Source organism: Brachypodium distachyon, chromosome 4, assembly GCF_000005505.3.
Source record: "Brachypodium distachyon strain Bd21 chromosome 4, Brachypodium_distachyon_v3.0, whole genome shotgun sequence".
NCBI lineage: Eukaryota > Viridiplantae > Streptophyta > Magnoliopsida > Poales > Poaceae > Brachypodium > Brachypodium distachyon.
Window position 1 is genome coordinate 7,397,933 of NC_016134.3, and position 19,680 is coordinate 7,417,612.

General features: G+C 41.4%; 2 protein-coding genes across 2 annotated transcripts; one reads left to right on the forward strand and one right to left on the reverse strand.

The window, feature by feature from the left end:
• Positions 1-86: 86 nt before the first annotated feature.
• LOC100831073 (kynurenine formamidase) lies at positions 87-4,990 on the reverse strand. Its single transcript, XM_003576767.4, has 6 exons — positions 4,455-4,990; positions 4,286-4,330; positions 3,594-3,666; positions 1,398-1,495; positions 889-959; positions 87-530 (listed from the first exon to the last, which is right to left on the reverse strand). The coding sequence occupies exons 1-6, from the start codon at positions 4,888-4,890 to the stop codon at positions 405-407; spliced, it is 849 nt and encodes a 282-aa protein (XP_003576815.1). The 5' UTR covers positions 4,891-4,990; the 3' UTR covers positions 87-404.
• Positions 4,991-10,453: 5,463 nt separating this feature from the next.
• On the forward strand, positions 10,454-15,902 carry LOC100833824 (DNA-directed RNA polymerases II, IV and V subunit 3). The gene is made up of 3 exons (XM_003576775.4): positions 10,454-11,065; positions 13,530-13,767; positions 15,409-15,902. The coding sequence occupies exons 1-3, from the start codon at positions 10,572-10,574 to the stop codon at positions 15,667-15,669; spliced, it is 993 nt and encodes a 330-aa protein (XP_003576823.1). The 5' UTR covers positions 10,454-10,571; the 3' UTR covers positions 15,670-15,902.
• The last annotated feature ends 3,778 nt before the right edge of the window (positions 15,903-19,680 follow it).

Consider the following 19,680-nt stretch of genomic DNA (forward strand, 5'->3'; position numbering starts at 1 on the left):
GTGTTATTTCTCCAGATTATCCTTGAAAGTTGCCCAAGATCATTTGTCGGTGTATGTACCTAGATTAGCCTGAGTCTAAACTTCAATTTTCAAAGACTCACAGTGCACCTGCCGATAGCCTTTTACAAGATTCAGACATTCCTGATTTACAACAGCAAGTGTACTTGCAGACACTATAAAGTATGTTCTTTTTGTTGTATATTCCATATATACACCCATTTGCTAGTTCATATTGATATAGGTGGTACAAATCCTCATTGAGATTGACCCACACTTTTTTGACAGATTGCCTCACATGAGTTGTATCTTCTTCTTTCATTATCATACTTGTCACAGTTGTTATTTGATAAGTATGCATCTTGCTGGAGTATCTTCTTCTTTCATTATCATACTTGTCACAGTTGTTATTTGATAAGTATGCATCTTGCTGGAGATCCTTCAGCCCCGCGCAACCTTAGTGGCAAGCAATGCAAGGTGTATATTCCAGCCGTAACATGTTCAAGGTTTAAGGCTTCCACAAGGATGACTTCCTATATTGGAAAAAATAAGAGGTTAAAGATCTTAAATGTGGTTTTCATGGATATTCACTTTTGGGAGATTCAAATCTGACAAGCATCAAAATAATCGATACTAATGAATATCAAAAACAATATTTTTCATGTTGAATTTGACTTCTCCATCTTTTCCGAATATGATTGAGCTTTATGTCAAACTTTTATGAGTTTACTAAATGCCATCTCCTCTCTTTTTCAGATTTTTTACAACAGTTAAAAATGATCTCCAGAGTTTGAACAGCAAGGGTGGTTTCAAAATGATTTTAGCCTTGTTATGACATCATGAAACCGACGACATAGACCAATTGACTCTAGCATGAGTTAAAAATCTTACCCTTTTCTCAAGGAAAACTAAATGAGCCGGAATACATTCATCATATGCTCCCACAGACAAGTAATCGACTCCTGCATGAGTAAGATGATAATCTTAGAAAGGAGATTCACTGAGATGCTGCAGCCTTCGTTGCAAAATGAGGACGTTCCAAATATATCCTCTAGTTTGACCAACAATTAGTCGAATAGTATGGGGGGTATGCCATAAACTTGATAATATTAGATTCATATGTAAAAGCACTTTCTTCTGATTGTGATTTGGTAAGTCTCAATGAAATGTTATACAGAAATTACGGTCAAAGTTCAAAACCAGATAGTAGAAAGTATGCCCTCCGTTTTGCAAAGGATCAAGAGAGTACCTATTACACACAGTAGTTGAAATTTATAATCATTTATTTGCATTTTTTATTTACCATATATATTCATCAGTATTATGATGATAATTATATTTTGCAAACTTAATAGAAAGATTGTTAGATGCACACGATTGTTGCATCTACTTCAACTTACCGACTAGTTGGATGTCAGTGTTATCTATCAACCACTGAGCACCATCCTTCATGAAGCCAACATAACTTGGATCAAACTCTTTCTTCCACATAAGCTTTCTGCATTAAGAAGAAAATATTGTTGCTTGACATAGTTCATTCTACAGAATCTTCATTAAATAGTAACTCACTTAAAATGTGATATATTTAATGTACCAGCAACACAAACTTATCAACTAAACCAATATCGTATATAATACATACTCCCACAAACACAAATACTGATCCACTAAAATAATAACTAAAAAAATAAAAGATTAACTCTATGTGTTTCCTACTGCAGTATCGTTCCATAGCTTTACATGTCACATATGCTGATCTATTTAATTCAGAAAATTAAAATAGAGGTCTCATAAGTATTGAACTATGTGAACATCAAATTTTAACTTTGTGTGTAAGGAAATATTGACCAACTACTTCGATGTGCTTGTCTCTTTTCTGATGTACTTTAGTTGTGATACTAAAAATTGTGAATTAAGATGTATTCAACATTTAATTTCTTCTCATATGGATTATAAGGCACGTAAATTATTTTTAACCAATGCAAAACTATCATAATATCAATTATGAAATGAGACGAAAGTATAGGAGGGGTCAACTGATCCTCAGAAATGTTTAGAATAACCTTAGGGTACATGAAAACTACATATAAAAAAGAAATTCATGATTGACCCCCACATAATTATGGTATAGTGATTACCTAATGACATACTCCCTCCGTCCCATATTAAGTGACTTTCTATTACATGTATCTAGACGCTTTTTAGATATAGATACATCCATATTTTGATAAATTTGAGTTACTTCATATGAGACGGGGGGACTATATAATTTTTTTTAGTAAAATGCACCGGTAGTCCTTAAACTTGCTTTGCATATTCACTTTAGTCCACCAACTTGCAAATTGTTCAATCTGTCCATTAAACTTCGCAAGTTGGTTCGGTTTAGTCCAAAAACTCATTTGGCGCTTATTTTCACATCGTTGTGCTGATACGAACTGAGATGCACAAGCCACGTATGTCAGCAGAGGCATATGCCTCTTCGGGTTTTTTTTTTTTTTCAAACCCATCCCTAACTTCTTAATTCTCCATTCTATGTAGAGCCCGAGCGCCTAAATCTCAGCTTCATGTGTGCGACAACGGTGGCGACTTAAGGCTGACACCTGACAGCGTCCGAACAGTGTGTGTGGCAGCAACAACGACCTCCTTCGCTCTGTCCCTTGTGCACACGGTGACAAGGAAGGTGACAGCGGCTGCTTTTGGGTGCCTGCACTGCACAGGAGGATGAATGACGATGGTTCATGGGCTAAGGTCACTTTGGTGGTCTGTTATGGCTCCAATGTGTAGGCTAATGAATATCATCTGGCCATCCACATTTAGGTGGATTTGCAGGCATTTGGTGAGTCTACAGGTCATGCTACAGGTTCTAATTTCGGAACCCAATTGATGCGTATGTTTTCAGGTACTCGATTGATGTATATTAGGATGATGATGACTCCTTGTCGTATTATACCACTATTTGCCGCAATTTGAATTCGACTCTGAGTACAAAGTCATGGAGGGCAAGAAAGTTGATAGATGCACACATGACCTAAAATCTTCTCGGTTTATTTGCAATGAAGGAAGCAACATAGGAAGGAGATTCCTGGGATGCCCATGCTCTCTTCTGTTGAGTTAGTGCACCGATGTGGCAAAAATGTGCGTCGAACAAGCTTTTAGACTAAACTAATCCCGATTGCCAAGCTTAATGGACCGAGTTAACCATTTAACCATTTTAATGTTGGTGACTAAAGTGAACATTCATGTCAAGTTACAACAGTAGTTTGGTGGATTCTATTTTATTTTGGCTCCTCCAGTGACAGAAATTATCAAAATTGAACCATGACCATATTAATTCAAGATGTATAATTTCAGGAGTTAAAGTGTTTCTCCCCTTCAGGTTTTTCATTTTAAATGAAAATTATTTTCCCTTTCTATCTCTAGAATTGACTAAGGTCGAAATCTTAACTTCACCGTCTATGTATTAAGTCACATGTAACTTGAGCTTTATGTTGTAGTATTATACATCACCATGAAATTATGAATATGCAACACACATTTAAACAAAGATGTTTAGTGAATTCGTGTGTGAATGTGTAGTTTGGAAGTAATCAATGTACCTATCGGTGTTTAAGGTTCGAAAAAGAACACGACGAACACCTTTAGGAATATGCAAGGATTCCATGACACCAGCTGCAAGAAGAATTAAAAACATTTAACTCTGTTCATGAGTACGTTTAAAAGTACTTAGTATTATATGATCATGATGTAACATATATTGAAGTGCCATTTAAATGTTACCTACATGTACTATATCATAATTCTCGTGTCAGTTCTTAAATGGTACCTACACTTGCACAAAATTAACACATAACATTAGAATTGAAATATAGATGGACTTAATTAGGACCATTGATGAAATCTTCGCTATCCAGCGGCACACTTATTATGTTAGAACTTAGCAATCACACTTCCATATATATATTTAATGCAAACATATGAACGCATATAAATATTGCACAAGAGAAAACATTTTATTTTCTGAAATTAGAGAAACGACAGACCTTCTCTTGTAGGTGAGAGATAAAGATAATTGGAAGTACAAGTACAAGTGGGAATGGTCGTTGGGAAAACCAGAACTGGTCCCAACTAAATCCATTTTGTGACATGTTCTGGCTTGTGGTAAATCATTGATAGAAACAGCTAAAATGCCGTGCAGAAATGATTGATTTCGTATTTTGAAGTGAAGACAACGGGATTGGAACTTCAAAATGCAAAATGAAGGAAATTTGGGTTTGTGTATGTAGTTTACCTGTAATGTTGCTATCCCTAGGAACATCAACCAACATCGCTGGCCCTGCACCACCAGATCAAAAAGTATTGGCCTGAATCAATCACATGCCTTCTTCTGGTAGCCAGTGAATTTGGGTGAGCCGATCGATCGAGATCAAGAAGAGCAGCAGCAAGGCTGAGAGACGTACCATTGAGGACGGCGAGATCGAGCGTGTCGACGTCGAAGCCGGCGTCGAAGTAGTGCTCGAAGACGTGGCCGGGCGCGTCGACGTGCGTGCCGGAATGCGCGGTGAGGCGGAGCTCGGAGAAGTTGGCGATGTCGGAGCCGTTGCGCATGGACCGCGCCAGCCGCAGGAACCCCGCCGTGCCCTCCGCCGACTCGAACGCCGGCATCTCCTCCCGGTAGTAGTGGCTGATGTCCACGATCCGCCCGCCGTCGAACTCCTCGCGCCGCTCCGGAACCGCTGCCGCTGCCGCTGCCGCCGCGGCCTCCTCCTTTACTACGCCGCAAGAGGACGGCCCCTCCTCGTCGGTGTGGGTGTAGCCCGGGTGCGCCGGTTCCCCTGAGCCTGAGGCCACCGCCGCGGCCGTGAGGAGGAGTAGCAGGAGGAGGAGGAGCTCCATGGAGTGTTTGCTTGGACACAGTGCTGGTGCGGCCGGACAGTCAATGGGGATTACTGTAGAATGGAGTGTATCGATAAGCAGGTCGTATCGTGGTTGGTGAGAAAATGGACAGGCTTGCGAAAATAGACAAACCTTTGAAGCCGCCATTAGCACGAGGCGACACGCACAGTCGCGGCTAGACGCGTCACCAACTGCGTCGTCATCGTTTTCGTCTGTATAGCATCAACACTAATTTTAATTAATCCTGAGCCACTCCCGGTAGGCCCCCTCTAATTTTCTACAGGAGTCAAAATACAGGAATATGCGTTGCACCTTAGGGGAAATACATGAATAACTTGGTGTTAGCCATGGTGTTCGAATGAATGAATAAAGAAAAAAATTCATGAGGCTGGACCTCATGAAAATTTTGTTTGGCAATGCATGCAAAGTAGTAGTCTATAGAAAAATATTATATGGTTTTAAATTCTGCGGATCAAAAGAGTCGTATAAGAAAATTTCCTTACAGATATAACCTTCTGAAAATTTTATGAAATTTCTTTGAATCAAAGAGCCCTTAACATGGGTGGACTTAGATCACCATCATCGGCGTGGTTTCTCCGCTCCCTTATTGGTCTCTCCTATCCTTCCTGTATCCATTGGTCTTCAATGCCTTAATGGCTTTTTCCTCCAATTAGATCACCACCGTCGGTGCCACTTTTTGGCTCCTCGTTCTCGTCGTCTGCGTAGCCCTCTGATCGCTGCCGCCAGTGAGAGGCAAGCTCAGGCCAGCCGCTCTGCCAATAATCTTTCTTGGGTCTGGAATCGGAAGGCAAAAGTCCATTTAAAAGATCAATTATATTTCTTTGGCAGGTGTATTCAATGTTGCGCTAACCAAAGATAAACTTTACTTATTACAAAGATGTGAGTTGGTGCATCCGGGTGGGCTTCTGTACCCGTGCATCCATCTATTTCAAGCCCTCTGATCCGATCGTACGCACGGCATTCTAATGGAACCTTTTTGCATTTACACGCCTGACAAAACTTAAGTACGTATGCAAGGCTCTTCAAAATAATATAAAATTCCCCATCAGGCACTAGCGGACAACCCTAGCGTCGCCGCCGCGTCGCCGACTCGCCGTGTTCCCCAATCGGTCAGGGAATGATGAATCTCTTCCAAAACACGCCAGACCCACACAGCGGAGGACAGCCGGTGCCAAATTGCCAAACGGGCAATCGCCGTTCCAAGAGATCTCTCGCACGAGCGTACATGCCACCAATCCAGCCATTGTGATGAAAGCTTGTGATAAAAGTCTGTGCGATTCTCGTGAAGGAACCTGCTCGTGCATGTAACCATGGACGCACAAGAACGGTCGCATGCATGGCTTTAATTAGGAGATTGATTGCATTGGGGGCGTCAGCCTAGTTGAAGGATCGTACTATCTGCGATCTGAGATTGAATCGATCTTTTCAGTCAATCACAAGGAATGATGGACAGATATTCCTAGGGTTGTTAATAAAAAAAGACAGTAACTTAGGTGTTCACGCGGGCGTGTATGTGAAAAATGGTCACAGTTTCGTTGTTGCCGTGCGATTTGCATCAAAGGACCTAGGGTGGATGGATGCACGGGTACAGAAGCCCACCGGATGCATACGATACGTCGCCGTCGTTAGTTTGACTATTCTCTGAATCTATGTCTATATCTATACCTATCTAAAAAATACGGATCGTTTTCTTCACCGTCGTCTATCAAACTTTTCAAAAAAATATGGGCCCCCAAGATTGCATATATATTAGGCCTACTTAGTCGGCTGGTCCGTTACCTGCACCGAATTGGATTAGAACTCCGCGAGGGAATCCATCGTCATCGGGATCGTTACGAGAGTTGGACAACAACTCCGAATCTGACGAGAAAAAGATCGCTCCACCGGAACACTAGGGGATTCGGAAAATGAGACCTGATCGAGAACCCATCAGGCAAGGAATCGAATCCACGGTCGTCCCCTCTGTGTCCCAAGCGCGGCCACACGGCTGGTCCCCTCTTCCGTTTCCTAGTCATGGCCGTCTCCTCCTAGGGCTAAATTACACGAGAAGATGGCGAATTGTTAGAAGAACCTGATGAGACAAACTGCGAGAGAGAATGGTGGCGGCGCCTAGGACATAGTAGAGAGAACGAGAGATGATGGCCGAGTGTAGAATGGGAGATGAGAGAAGGCGCCTCAATGCCTTTCTTCTGTGAGCCAGACTGAGCGAGAGAGATGGTCAAACATGACAAGTTGATGGGTCATCGAGTCAGGGCTACTGGTCCAATTTTGCACTTGGTCTTTATTTATTTTTTACAGCAGGTTTCATCCGTTAATTCTTATTGCATCAAAGAGTCCACATATTATATAATAAAAATAATATTTATTTAATTAAAATATTAACTGGGCGAGCCATCGGGTATCCATGGGTATAAACCTATACCCATAACCTACCCATGACTAATCGCGCGAGCCATCGGGTATACCCATGGGCGTAAATGTCGACCCATATCCTACCCACTTGGGTCGGATATCCGCGGGCGAGTTGCCACATTTAATACTTGCCGGCCATATAAGACGGATTCCAGCCGCCACGCAGAGACAGGACTACGAGCAGTCAGATAGCCGAGAGGCCAACGACGTCAAGTCGTCTGAACTGACCACAAGCCAGATCCGCCGAACAACTCGATCAAATAATTGGAAAAAAAATTACACGTGCACTGTCAGTTTATTAATTAGGCTTGATTTAATCTAACATTGATAAGCTCCTTCAGAAAACAAGGAACATCATAATAGGCATACTCAGCAAAATAATCAAATGTCTATACTCATAAACGAACATCGAGCTGCCAAAACATAAAATTGTTGCCGCTTCTAACTCTTTTGTTTTAACGGCTGAAGTGAGATAGTGGAGAGAACTAAAAAAATTAAGTGATTCCATCTCAAAACTTCTTTGATCGGGTGATGTTATATAATTTTCAGAATAAAGTGTATTGTTCTATTTTGAGAGACTAGAGTATAGAAACACAATCTTCGGGAGAAACCTTTTTTTAAAGGGATATTTGGAGATCGTTAAAGAAGAGCAAAGAGAGGTTTCGATGCATGTTTTGAATGTATCATTTTATTTTGTTGTTCCGTTGCAACGCACGGGCATTTCAGCTAGTTGCTAGAAAATAATATAATCGCGCCCATCCAATATGGTAGATATGTGTATCATGATTCTTTACTTCTTACAAATATCAAAGTTGGTAGTCATCTCTTCACCCATTGAGACTGTTCTCTATATTGCTAGGAAATGAATGTAATTGCACCATCCAATACGGTATATATACGTATCATGATCTTTTGACTAAAATTGATTGGATTTGTGTATGTTTTGAGATAATTTTTATTCAACACAAAATTTAGGAATATAAAGGATGAAAGCACATTTAAGCAACTTACACATAATGATAATAATAGTAATAATAATAATAATAATAATTTCATACCAATGCACGTACATTTAGCTAGTATAAAAAATTTGGCATGGTCTTCTTTATGTATGGTGTGTGGTGGGATTGACACGACATTCATCCTGTACATGTAGAGTGGCTAGGGTAGCCTGGGATTTGGGATGTTGTGGGTTTGATCTTAGATACATACTGGCAGAATCCCTCAGTCTCCATGCTATCACTGTTGGGTTCAAGCTTTCCTACCAAGGGTTGTCGTTTGCATTTTGTTGGGCTAGCTTCTCTTTTGCTAGGCAATTTGAAAAACAAGACACATAACCTGCTTTGAACATATTTTGATCTGTTCTTCTTTTGTTTCTTATGTTGTGTCTTTTTTTGGTGTCCTAGACATGTTTGTATGAGGAAGATAAATAGATTCCGAGGGCTGGAGCCGATTGCTTGATGGATGCAACGCTGAAACTTGGCCGGTGGTCATTGATGCTTATGAGTTGCCTGAACAGCCTCGTCTTCTGCCCATCGTGCGCTTTCAGCCTGATAGCTGAATTTAGTTTTATTTCTTTTGTCAACTAGGTTATGGTTTAAGCCCATTGGTCATGCCTTTGGTTAGGATATAAATAAATTTCGTACCTCAGTGGTGGTGGGTTTTTTCCTGAGGTTCTTGTGCCGAAACATGCAAGAATCGGTGGGTTTTCTGCCACTTCTCGGACTCGCTATCTCTCTTTCCTGTATTCTCTTGCTGTTCATGAATTTGTATTTCCGTTATGAAAATATCTTTAAAAAAAATGTTGTGTTTTCTAGACTTTTATGCTTCTCCGCTTGTATATTTTACTTACCATAACCATAACATTGTCTAAAGACATACAACTTGCAAGACTCCTCTTCGGCCGCGCTCCAAGTTGCGTGGTCAATCCGCTCACATGTGTCATGTGTGGGCCCCGCCTTCCACGGTTCTTTTATCCCTGTCCCCATCTTTCTTGTTGTTTTCTCCAATTTCTTTTCCCCATCACGAACTGCCTTCTCCCAAGTTATCCCTGCTCCCATCTTCTCCATTCCCATGAGGCTTCTCCCCATTGCTTCCACTGCACCGTCCAATCGTCTCCTGCCCACGCGCTGCTGCCACATATCATCCCTGTGCGCTGCTGCCACAGATCATCCCCGTGCGTTACCGCCGCTCCTCCCCGTCCGATTGAGCCTATCTCCTCGCCGCTACGATTGGAGGTCGGTGGATTCTACCCCGATCTGTGCCGCTATGTGGATTCTAGCTCGGATCTACGCCGCCATGACTCCCTCCGAACCACCTCCCCTATGTGGGCGGCCATGTTTCTTTCAACGCTTTGTCAAGGCCGAGATATGAAGTCGCCGCCACGGTTGGAGGCCGCTGGGTTTTGGCCTGGATCTGTTCCACCTTGTGGATTCCGGTCCAGATCTACGCCGCTGTGTGATTCCTGCCCGAATCTACGCCGCCGGCCGCTCTCTACCGTTTTGCGGTCGTGCTCGTTGGCACACCATCTCCGCGACTCTTCCTCCATGTGAGTACCGTGTGGTCTCTCTCTCTCTCTCTGTGCATGTTTTCTTTGTGTGTCAATTTTTTTTATGAAAGTTCAAAAGGAATTAAAATCTTATAGAAAGATTGGAAGTTCTATAAATTTCATAGTCAAGAAAATTACAAGTTTAGAAGAGAAAAGGTTGAGTGAAAAAACAAAAGTTAGAAACATAACCGAAAGTTGCGGAAACAAAAGTTTCAAGAGGATATAAAAATATATAATGTCAGAATCAACCGTCAAGTTGAATTTTGGCCGAGCTCCACTAATTAGATGCGACCTATAACTTGTTAGGTTAATAATTATGCATTGCCTATTTTATCGAAAATCTGTTTGGATGTTCTAAAATGTTGGTTAAATCGTACTCCCTCCGTTCTTAAAACAGCGACAATTATTGCACTAAAACAGCGACAAGTATTTAGAAACGGACTCCATTTTGTAATACGAGTATAAAATCCTGCAAATGTGGTGGTTGGTCATTGTTTTTTTTTCCTGAGAAATGGTGCTTTGTTACTGCTGTGGTGGAGTACTACAGTCTACAGCAAAAGCAAACCCGTCTCGTCTCCATAAAAACAAAAATCGATCCCGTCTCCTCTGCGTTTCCCCCAAATCTGCCACCCAACCCGAAACCCAAACCCTTGCGCCGACCTAGGCAATCTCCCGTAGTGGCGGCCGGCGTGCAAGCGGGATGGATCGTTCGGCGGCAGGCGTCTCGTACCAGAGGTTCCCCCGCGTGCGGATCCGCGAGCTCAAGGACGACTACGCCAAGTTCGAGCTCCGCGACACCGACGCGAGCATGGCCAACGCCCTCCGCCGCGTCATGATCGCCGAGGTCCCCACTGTCGCCATCGACCTCGTAGAGATCGAGAGCAACTCCTCCGTCCTCAACGACGAGTTCATCGCGCACCGCCTCGGACTCATCCCGCTCACCTCCTCCGGCGCCATGGGCATGCGCTTCTCCCGCGACTGCGACGCCTGCGACGGGGACGGCTCGTGCGAGCACTGCTCCGTCGAGTTCCACCTCGCCGCCCGCGCCACCGACGCGAACAAGACGCTCGAGGTCACCTCCAATGACCTCCGCTCCACCGACCCCAAGGTATGCCCGGTTGACCAGGCAATGGCATACCAGCAGGCCATAGGCACCGCCGACCCCTACGACACTTCTACTGCATCAGACCACAGGCAAGTCGCGTTCTCCATTAACTGCTTTCTGTAAATATTTTCTTAACTGCAAAAACCATCACCTCTAAGTAATGATGACCCCTGTCTGATCTACATAACCCAACTAACCTTAGTTAGTCATTCTATTACCAGCCTATGTGTATGATGAATTCCTCATCCACTCCTCTGGCCATCTATACCTAGTTTGTTGTGTTTAATTTGTGATGTTGTTTATAATTTGTACTAACTGGTTCATGTGTTCATCACTCCTCATCCACCCTTCTATACCTTATTTCTGAATGAGGTTTTGTTTGTTTGGGAGGTAGATGTATCAAAATGTTATCTTGTGACTTATACTATCTGAAGTACCTCATGGTTGTTGTCATTTGATTGTTAATTTGTATCAAAATATCGAAATTCCAAATGTACCCAAGCTTTTTGACTGGAAAAATTACCCAAGCTTGTTGTTCATGTTTCTCTTTCTTCTGTTCATCTACATTCTGTTACTAGAAGTCTAGCAGGGCATGTAATTCAAGCATGCCCAACCAGGTCTACCCTGCCTTCAGGTTATAGACTTTATGCATGCCAAAAGTTACATTTCGGTCCAGTTAGTAGGATGGCATGGTGTCAGCATTTTGATCTATCTATGTCAAAAGTACTAGTTGTTGTCACTTATAACACTACATGCCTTCAAACTGCTATGACATGATTGAAACTATATTTGTCTTGCTGTACAACCTCCTTAAGTGAGGTCCGGATGAGGATGAAGGTATATATTTATATGGACAAAACAACCTTGTGTCATTGATTTCAATGAACCTCCTTGTTTATGTTTCTAATATATCTGAACTGAACCAGCATCGTGTAGTAACGATACTGCTCTCTCTGAAGGTGACACATCCTTGCTAATATTGAAATTTAGCATAATAATCTTGTAGACCTTCTTGGTCTGGAAAGTGACAATCTGTCTTGTAAAAACAGATTGTGTATGTACAGTAGCTCAATAACTTTCTAGGTTGTGTCAGCCTCATCAATCACGTCGTTATTTAGTAAACATGGATGGTCTGTTAAAGTACTTTCTGTTCAAATCAGCGTGGAGAACTGAATGTACTGCAGTGAGTACTTTTTTACAGGTTGATTGCACCATCAGCTCAAAATGATTTGACGATTGTATTCCTTATCTCCTAGTATGTAGGACAGGCAGCATAAAAACATATTTCTATTGTTTCACTTGCCACATTTAGGCTTTATTTGAAGCTTTCCAAAACTCTTCTCCAGTGAAAATTATAAATTATTTATCTTTATTGGAAATGCATGTAGTATTGTAGCGTGCCTGTCTAGATCCCTTTGTTGAGAATGCATAATGTATCCGTTTTTGGATGCCTCGCTGGGTTATATAGTAATATGTCGTTATTTGGACATCCCTTTGTTAAGAGAAACATTTACTTAAGACCTCGATACCGCTTTTAGGAAAAGAAGTGAACAATAAGAAAATTCATTTGGTCATTTCAGTGTGCCATGTGACAGAAGGGTATGGAGAAAGGCTCACTCGCTAATATTGCATGTCTATCCTTCAAAGGGGTCATAAAAGTAAAAGCTGGATAGAAAAGAAATGACCATGCATTTTTTTTTTTGAAGTTCTAATAAGAAACAAACATTTATATGGCTACCTACTGGACCTAAGTTGGACACGTCTTCTGCCGTAATGTTATATCATAACTCTTATCCTATTGTTCATTCGTTATCAGTTCATGGTGCATTCATATATTGTTAAGTTTATCTGCTCAGTTTTCCCTCTTCCATTAAAGTGTTCAGATTGTAATGCTTATGTTGGGAGTATCACTGTATGTGTGACTTGTATCTTTCATTCTCTTCTGAAATAAGTTCCAAATTATTTTTCTTTTTAAGCAATTAGTTCAAGAAAAGAAAGAGCATCTTTTGTATATTCTTTTTCCTCTTCCATCCATCATAATGGAGCATTACGGATGCAAGTTAAACTGATCATTTGACCATTGATTAATCTTACATGTAATTTGTACATATTAATTTGAAGGAGACACCGTCTTGATTGTTTATGTGTCCTTATACTTTTGTGTGGCTGATTGCTTAAATTTAACTCTTTGATTAAGACAATTCTGTTGTCTATCTGTTCCTGATCCGTCTTATGATGTCCTCTTAAATGCAAGTGTGATCTGCCTTTTTTTTTGTTATTATATGGAACATTAAGTGGGTATGTAGATTGACTAGGTCTAAAGGATGAATACGAAAGGCTTCTCTTGCATGCACAGACACAGAGCACACTCCATCATCACTATGTTTTATTACCATCAAAATAAACATGAAACTGTCCTATTATCTGACTGCAATTCTGGTCTAATGGATTCAGTGACATCTGCTAGTACTTCTTTGAGTTTATCTTTAGTTTTCTTGTTTAAGTTATGTTATTGGTAGTAAGCTTATAATGATAATAATAATCCAATTTCAGGGGCATACTAATTGTAAAGCTGCGTCGTGGACAAGAGCTGCGTCTTCGAGCAATTGCTAGGAAGGGAATTGCAAAGGACCATGCCAAGTGGTCCCCAGCTGCTACGGTGACATTCATGTATGAGCCTGATATACGTATTAATGAAGAACTCATGGAGACGCTTACTCTTGAGGAAAAAACAAGCTGGGTGGAGAGCAGCCCTACTAAAGTATTTGACATTGACCCTAACACCCAACAGGTCAGCTTGTTTTCTAGTATTTCGCCATTACTTTTCACCGATTATGTCTGGATTTCTGCATTGTTCATCCTATGCTATTATGAACTTATCCCTAGATCAAATTGTTCCACACATTGACTATGATGTTGTAGACTTTGCAGATTACTTACGCAGTAGTCAATCAATATTCGCTGATGCTGCAATCTGTCACTAGTGTTGTAGGTCATTTTATAACGCAGCACTTGCTATCATAAGTGTCGTATGTTTATCGTTTAGTGCTTTTTATATCTGATACCTGTTGTTTGGCTGTTGGACCTAAATTGTGGTCAAATACCTGATGTTTTTGTTGGTCTGATTGAAATATCGGTACATATACCCCAACAGTTTGTACTGTTAACATTTCAATTCCACATTCTATGACTACTGTTCAGTATTATGTGAGCTTAACCACATTCTTCTGAATGTACTCAATGCATGTAAAGTGCCATGTGAAATCAGTTAAGATGAACTAGTTAGAGCAAAATTTGTTGTCTTGATATGTTTAGTGCTAGCATATGACTGTAAAAATTGTGTTTCCTGTTACTACGTTATTTTTGAATTCCTCGTGGACATAGCACAAATTGTTGTCCTCATTATTAACTGAACTCTCTGATATACACTTATGAGAACCAGCAGAAACCCAGAGAATACCTTCTAATGATTGTTAAAGTCATTCCTAAACTCTCACAGCACTATTAACTAAAGCTTTCATTTCATGAATGCCTTCTAAGTTCTAACATGTTCTTGGCTTCTTGCTGTTGAGGAAAACTATCCTATCACCATCCAAATGTGCACTGTTTGCGTCCATTAATTCAAGATGAATGTATGACATGATGGAAGCAGCCCCTTTTCAGTGTTAATCTAAGGCGAGAAGATTTTTCCCAAACGATATGTTTCCCTGTAGGTAGACAACCCCTTGGGAGTTAAAATGCATACGCAGAAACAAAACCTGATACTCGTCACGTTCCGTGCATAGGATGCCAAATGCCTGATACACTGACATCATCACATGTTATCATCTTTCAGAAATATTGTTTTCTATACCTTATATATAATCAAATCATGTGCATGGTAGTGGACGTGTTTGTCAACTCCTGAAATAGCCTTGAGAGTCGAGTCCATTCCATGGGACTCTATTCCTTAACGGGGTCTTTTTTTGCTCAATAAACAATCTTAAACCATGCTATGCTTGGATGGAGATGCCTTCACTTTGCTACTAGTGGTGCATGCCTTTACTTGGACACTGCAGTTTGGAATCTTGAGCAAGTTACACCACCTTGTGCCTTGCCTCGACGTTTAGTTATGTTTTGTTCGCACACTTAATTGTCCATTCAGTAGATGTTTTCTGCCGGTCTTTTTATTTAAATAAAAAGGTAAATTTATTTGTTTATGGTGTTGTGATGTTTCTTAATTGTTACTTCTGTAAACAGCGGTCTACTTCCTATTTATTTCTGTAAATGTGAATTAGCCCTGTTAGCTGTTTGTTTCAGTGATTTGCTTGAATGAGATACTTCTGATTTGCCACAAGTTTTATGGCAATTGGCCCAGCTTTCATTTATTCGATGTTTCTTCCACAATTGTATTTGTTACATCCTTGATTGTTGAGCTTATCTACTTTTTCAGGTGGTGGTTGTGGATCGGGAGGCATATACATATGATGATGAGGTGATCAAGAAGGCTGAGGCCATGGGGAAGCCAGGACTGATAGAGATCAGCGCAAAGGAAGACAGCTTTGTGTTCACTGTGGAAACAACCGGCGCCATCACAGCATATGAGCTTATTATCAATGCTATCACGGTGTTAAGGCAGAAACTGGATGCTGTTCGCCTGCAAGAAGAAGATGGTGATTTTACCGGTCTCGACGCCCACCTCGGTGTAGCCTAGACCCCCAATTCCATGGAAAGAATCGTCGGTAGTATCTTAAACCCGTGTGTAGGCTCGTCTTGCTAGCTTGTTAGTGTCAAAGAACTTTGGATCTTCAAATGGATATCAACTGCCTAAACTCTCTGCTGGAACTGTTGTGTTCCCCTAGCTGAGAAAAATCATGGACACACATTAGCTAGCTCTACTGTGGAACAATTGGATTGCTAGCTGCTAGATAATCTATGTGCGCTGTTACCCCGTGATTAATTATCTTCGGCCGTGCTGGAAATACGGTTTTGGCGAGTTGAATGCAGAGTTATTTGCAGGTTTCCTCTCTTCCCAGATTCATAAGCTGAATGCTGCTGATAAATGCTGCTCCAGTACGTCCCTGAGTTGAATGCTGGGTTGCTGTACTCCATAGATGAGAGATCCACGGTTTGTTTGTTAGATTGGCGGATGTGCTGAATAGTGAGTACTGAAATGCAGCCATGTGTACCCCAGAGATTTGGTGATTTCTCCAGTTAATGCTGTCTGCTTCTCTCCTGAACTGCGTACAGTATATTGTACGTCCTCATACGTACGTCATGTGCCAACTGGTGTACACGCACGTTCGTACGTACTTATGCTTGACGCGTCCCTGCGCCTACGGATTGTTGAGTGCAATTCTCCTACAAGACGTTTGTTTCTCTTCTCTGCATTTGCTTACGGTTCCATAGTCGTTTCTGGTGATGTTGGCAAGGTTGCTTTTCGTTTCAACTATTATCATATTACGGCTTCTCGAAACACCTGTTGCTGTTCATTTTGCCGCCTATTTTTCACCCTCTCTGTAGGTTTCCTTTGTGCTTGTACGGGTGCCATTGTTGTGCGAGTCACGAGTGGTGTTTTCTGCCATTGGCTGCCCTCTCAAACATCTCGTTCGTTTTGGGGCCAAATGCCATTAGCATACTCCACAGGTTTCCAGTTGTTTCAGTAGCAAAACTGTAGGCCTGATTGGATAGGACGGCTGAATGTTTCCTCAGTGTGGTACTACAATTTTGTGCAGCAAGTGCGTGGTAACGGTTCTAATCTTCCCTTAATTACGACGATGATAGATCAACTAAACAGACAGCCTTTAATGAAGACGATTGAAACCGGTTCTTACTCCCCGCAGAAAAAAAAACCCGGTTCTTACTGTTCTTCTATCATCATCAAACACATGCTAATGCTATTCTCAGATTTCAATAAGATGAACACACTTGATCGATTTAGTTGTTGTTGAAGTAATACTCCCTCCGTCCGAAAGTAAATAAAATAAATTTGTATAGGAATATATACAAGTCCACGCCACTTATTTCGGAATAGAGAGAGTACTATTATCCTATAGTACATTTTTTACCACTGGTAGTATTGTCATATAATACATTTTTTACCACTGTCTATCTACAAGTGAGAGTAGTATTGTCCTATAGTACATTTTTTACCACTGTCTATCTACAAGTGAGAGTAGTATTGTCCTATAGTACATTTTTTACCACTGTCTATCTACAAGTAGTACCTAACTTTAAAGATTGGATTGACAGATTTAGATGACATTTGACTGCTGGCTCGATATTTTTTTTTATTGGCCTTGTAAATATTTTCTTTTCAATATTCACTGCTTTCCTGAAAAAAAAGTAGTACCTAACTATTCTTCCATATGATTTTGATTTTCTCCAAGCATCTGTGGCATGTTTGTCCTCAGTACTCAATTGTCAGACCGACCAAATAAATGAAAAATCCGGTAGCATTAGCGGTTGCGATTTTTCTGGATACGGATGTTTGGGGCTCCATGGTCTTTCCTACTGTGCACACGCTTTCTGAACCTTTATATATGTTGGATTGAGACCTGTCTCACCATCTTCTGTCACACAGTTAAAATAAACACCACCACCAGTAAGAGCCCTATACATCAACTGTTGGGTTACCCACCGCAAAAATGCAGTCAAATTATTACATATGGTGACATGTTTCCATTGGCAAAGAGTAACTTGGGAGATGAGATGATTACATCTATCCATCAATCTCTTCTAGCTACAGCGCGCAAAAGCTGAGAACTTGTGAGAGAGGAGTGAGGAGGCCAATGGTGGAAGCTGGATTGATGGATGAGGCGCGCCCAATTCAAGGCTCATCATGCTGGCTGCTCCACAAGATGGAATCCATGTCTCGCTGCTCTCTGCTCTCAGCTCTCTCACACACGCAAGGCCTGTGATGCGTGACGTGCCATGGCCATTTCTACCCTACCACATTTACATGCAATTCCACAACATATATCCCCTTTTTTTTCTCATCAATTCATTTGCATAATTGCATCTGCATTTGCATGAGCAGGGGAAGAATGTCCTGACCCTTTTTCAGCGGCTTAATTAAAGCCATGGCTACGTACCAGAGGCAGGCACACACTCCTTCCTTGTGGCCCTCTTGTTTTTCAATGCCACTTGCGGACCTACGAGTCGGCTGAAATAACTATGGCAGTAAGTGATAGGTCCACCTTCCCTAAAAAAAGTGATAGGTCCACCTGTATTGCATGTATTATACATATGTACCTGGATTAGTTACACACTTGGGTACACCCATTTTTCGAATTCCAAGACAATGACTATTCAAATTGCACCATTTCGGTAAGAAGGCCACGATGGTCAATTTAAATTTATAAGCCTCTCTCCCTTCTTCATGGCTCTCACTCCCTCCAGCGCCTGCTTTCTGACTCCTCTCTTCTGCGCCTGCTCTCGCGACCATTGCGCCACTCATCACCTCACCTCCATCACCTAATTCTATTTCTCTAATTTTCCCATCAATTATTCTTTAATTTCACCGATTTCGAGCTTGGTAAAGCGGGATTTGAAGTTGCCGATGCCAATCGAGCCGCCGCTGCTCCCCAATTGGCTAGCGGTTCGCAAAGGGGGCTGTTCCTCATGCCTCTTCACCTTCCTGAGCCGCAGAACAGCGGTGTACCGAAACATGCCTCTTGCTATTATTTTCTCACCTGTATTTGTGCAAGTTGTGCTGCAATGTTACTCTTGCCAGCGAAAATGGAGTACTACGCTGCTACTACCACATTTTTGGCACATTAAACCACAAGAAACCTGACCCAATTCAAATCACGTCACATTCTCAGGAAGAACACAACACGCAGCACCATGATTTATGGTTCCTGGTGCTAAGAGGTACTTGTACTAGTGTACAATCTATTGAATGAAATACATGTAGAAATGCACGGTGGTGGCAAAGGCAAACCCGTTTCTCTCGCTGCCGCCTTCAATATGTACGTCCAAGCTGTAGCCCAGGAGGGGGTTCACATTTTGTGAATGAATGTAAGACCAATTCATCAATCAACATCCAGGGGGATAATACACACGAGCAACTTGAACTGCATGCGTATGATGCCGGCTGGCTTTCAATGTTTTCATTAATGCCTCTAGATTTGAATGCTTAAAGCTAGATCGAGATACTATCATTTGTGCGTACGTTCATCTATTTGATGCACGGCTCCGAATCTGCGTGACTGCATTGTGTTGCCCATCAGATCCCGTCCCAACAAGTGCATCACGCATGGCTTACTTGTTCTCGTGTTGTTTAATGAATTCCGTGGAGAGTAACTCAAATGTGGACCCAAGATGACTAGCTCTCCAGTGAAGAAAACTAATTTTCAGGAAATTACTGTTAATTCTCAGGAATGCATACGCTCCGGAACCAGTTTGCCTCTCTCGTTGAAGGTAATTTTAAAAAAAAAATAGGAAAGGAAAAATAATCTACTCCCTCCGTCCAATAAAGAATGTCTCAATTTTGACTAAATTTGAATGCATCTATACACTAAGTCATGTCTAGATACATCCAAATTTTGACAAACTCGAGACATCTTTTGTTAGACGGAGGAAGTAGTACTTTGGTGCTTCGACCGGGGAACATTTTTCATTTAGGGAATCTGTGTAGTAGTTGTAATTTTTCTTCACAAATTTAGGTTCTCATTGCAATTTCAAGGGTTAATTGTGTTTAATTACAATGTCTTTGATGTAA

Bases quoted from the DNA above. Each gene is read 5' to 3' on its own strand.
- LOC100831073 (XM_003576767.4), bottom strand. From the start codon at position 4,890: ATGGAGCTCCTCCTCCTCCTGCTACTCCTCCTCACGGCCGCGGCGGTG. The intron at 3,667-4,285 runs GTAAACTACATA...TTCTTCTTGCAG, and splicing joins TAGGGATAGCAACATTACAG to CTGGTGTCATGGAATCCTTG. The intron at 960-1,397 runs GTAAGTTGAAGT...TTACTCATGCAG, and splicing joins CACTGACATCCAACTAGTCG to GAGTCGATTACTTGTCTGTG.
- LOC100833824 (XM_003576775.4), top strand. From the start codon at position 10,572: ATGGATCGTTCGGCGGCAGGCGTCTCGTACCAGAGGTTCCCCCGCGTG. The intron at 11,066-13,529 runs GCAAGTCGCGTT...ATCCAATTTCAG, and splicing joins TCTACTGCATCAGACCACAG to GGGCATACTAATTGTAAAGC. The intron at 13,768-15,408 runs GTCAGCTTGTTT...CTACTTTTTCAG, and splicing joins TTGACCCTAACACCCAACAG to GTGGTGGTTGTGGATCGGGA.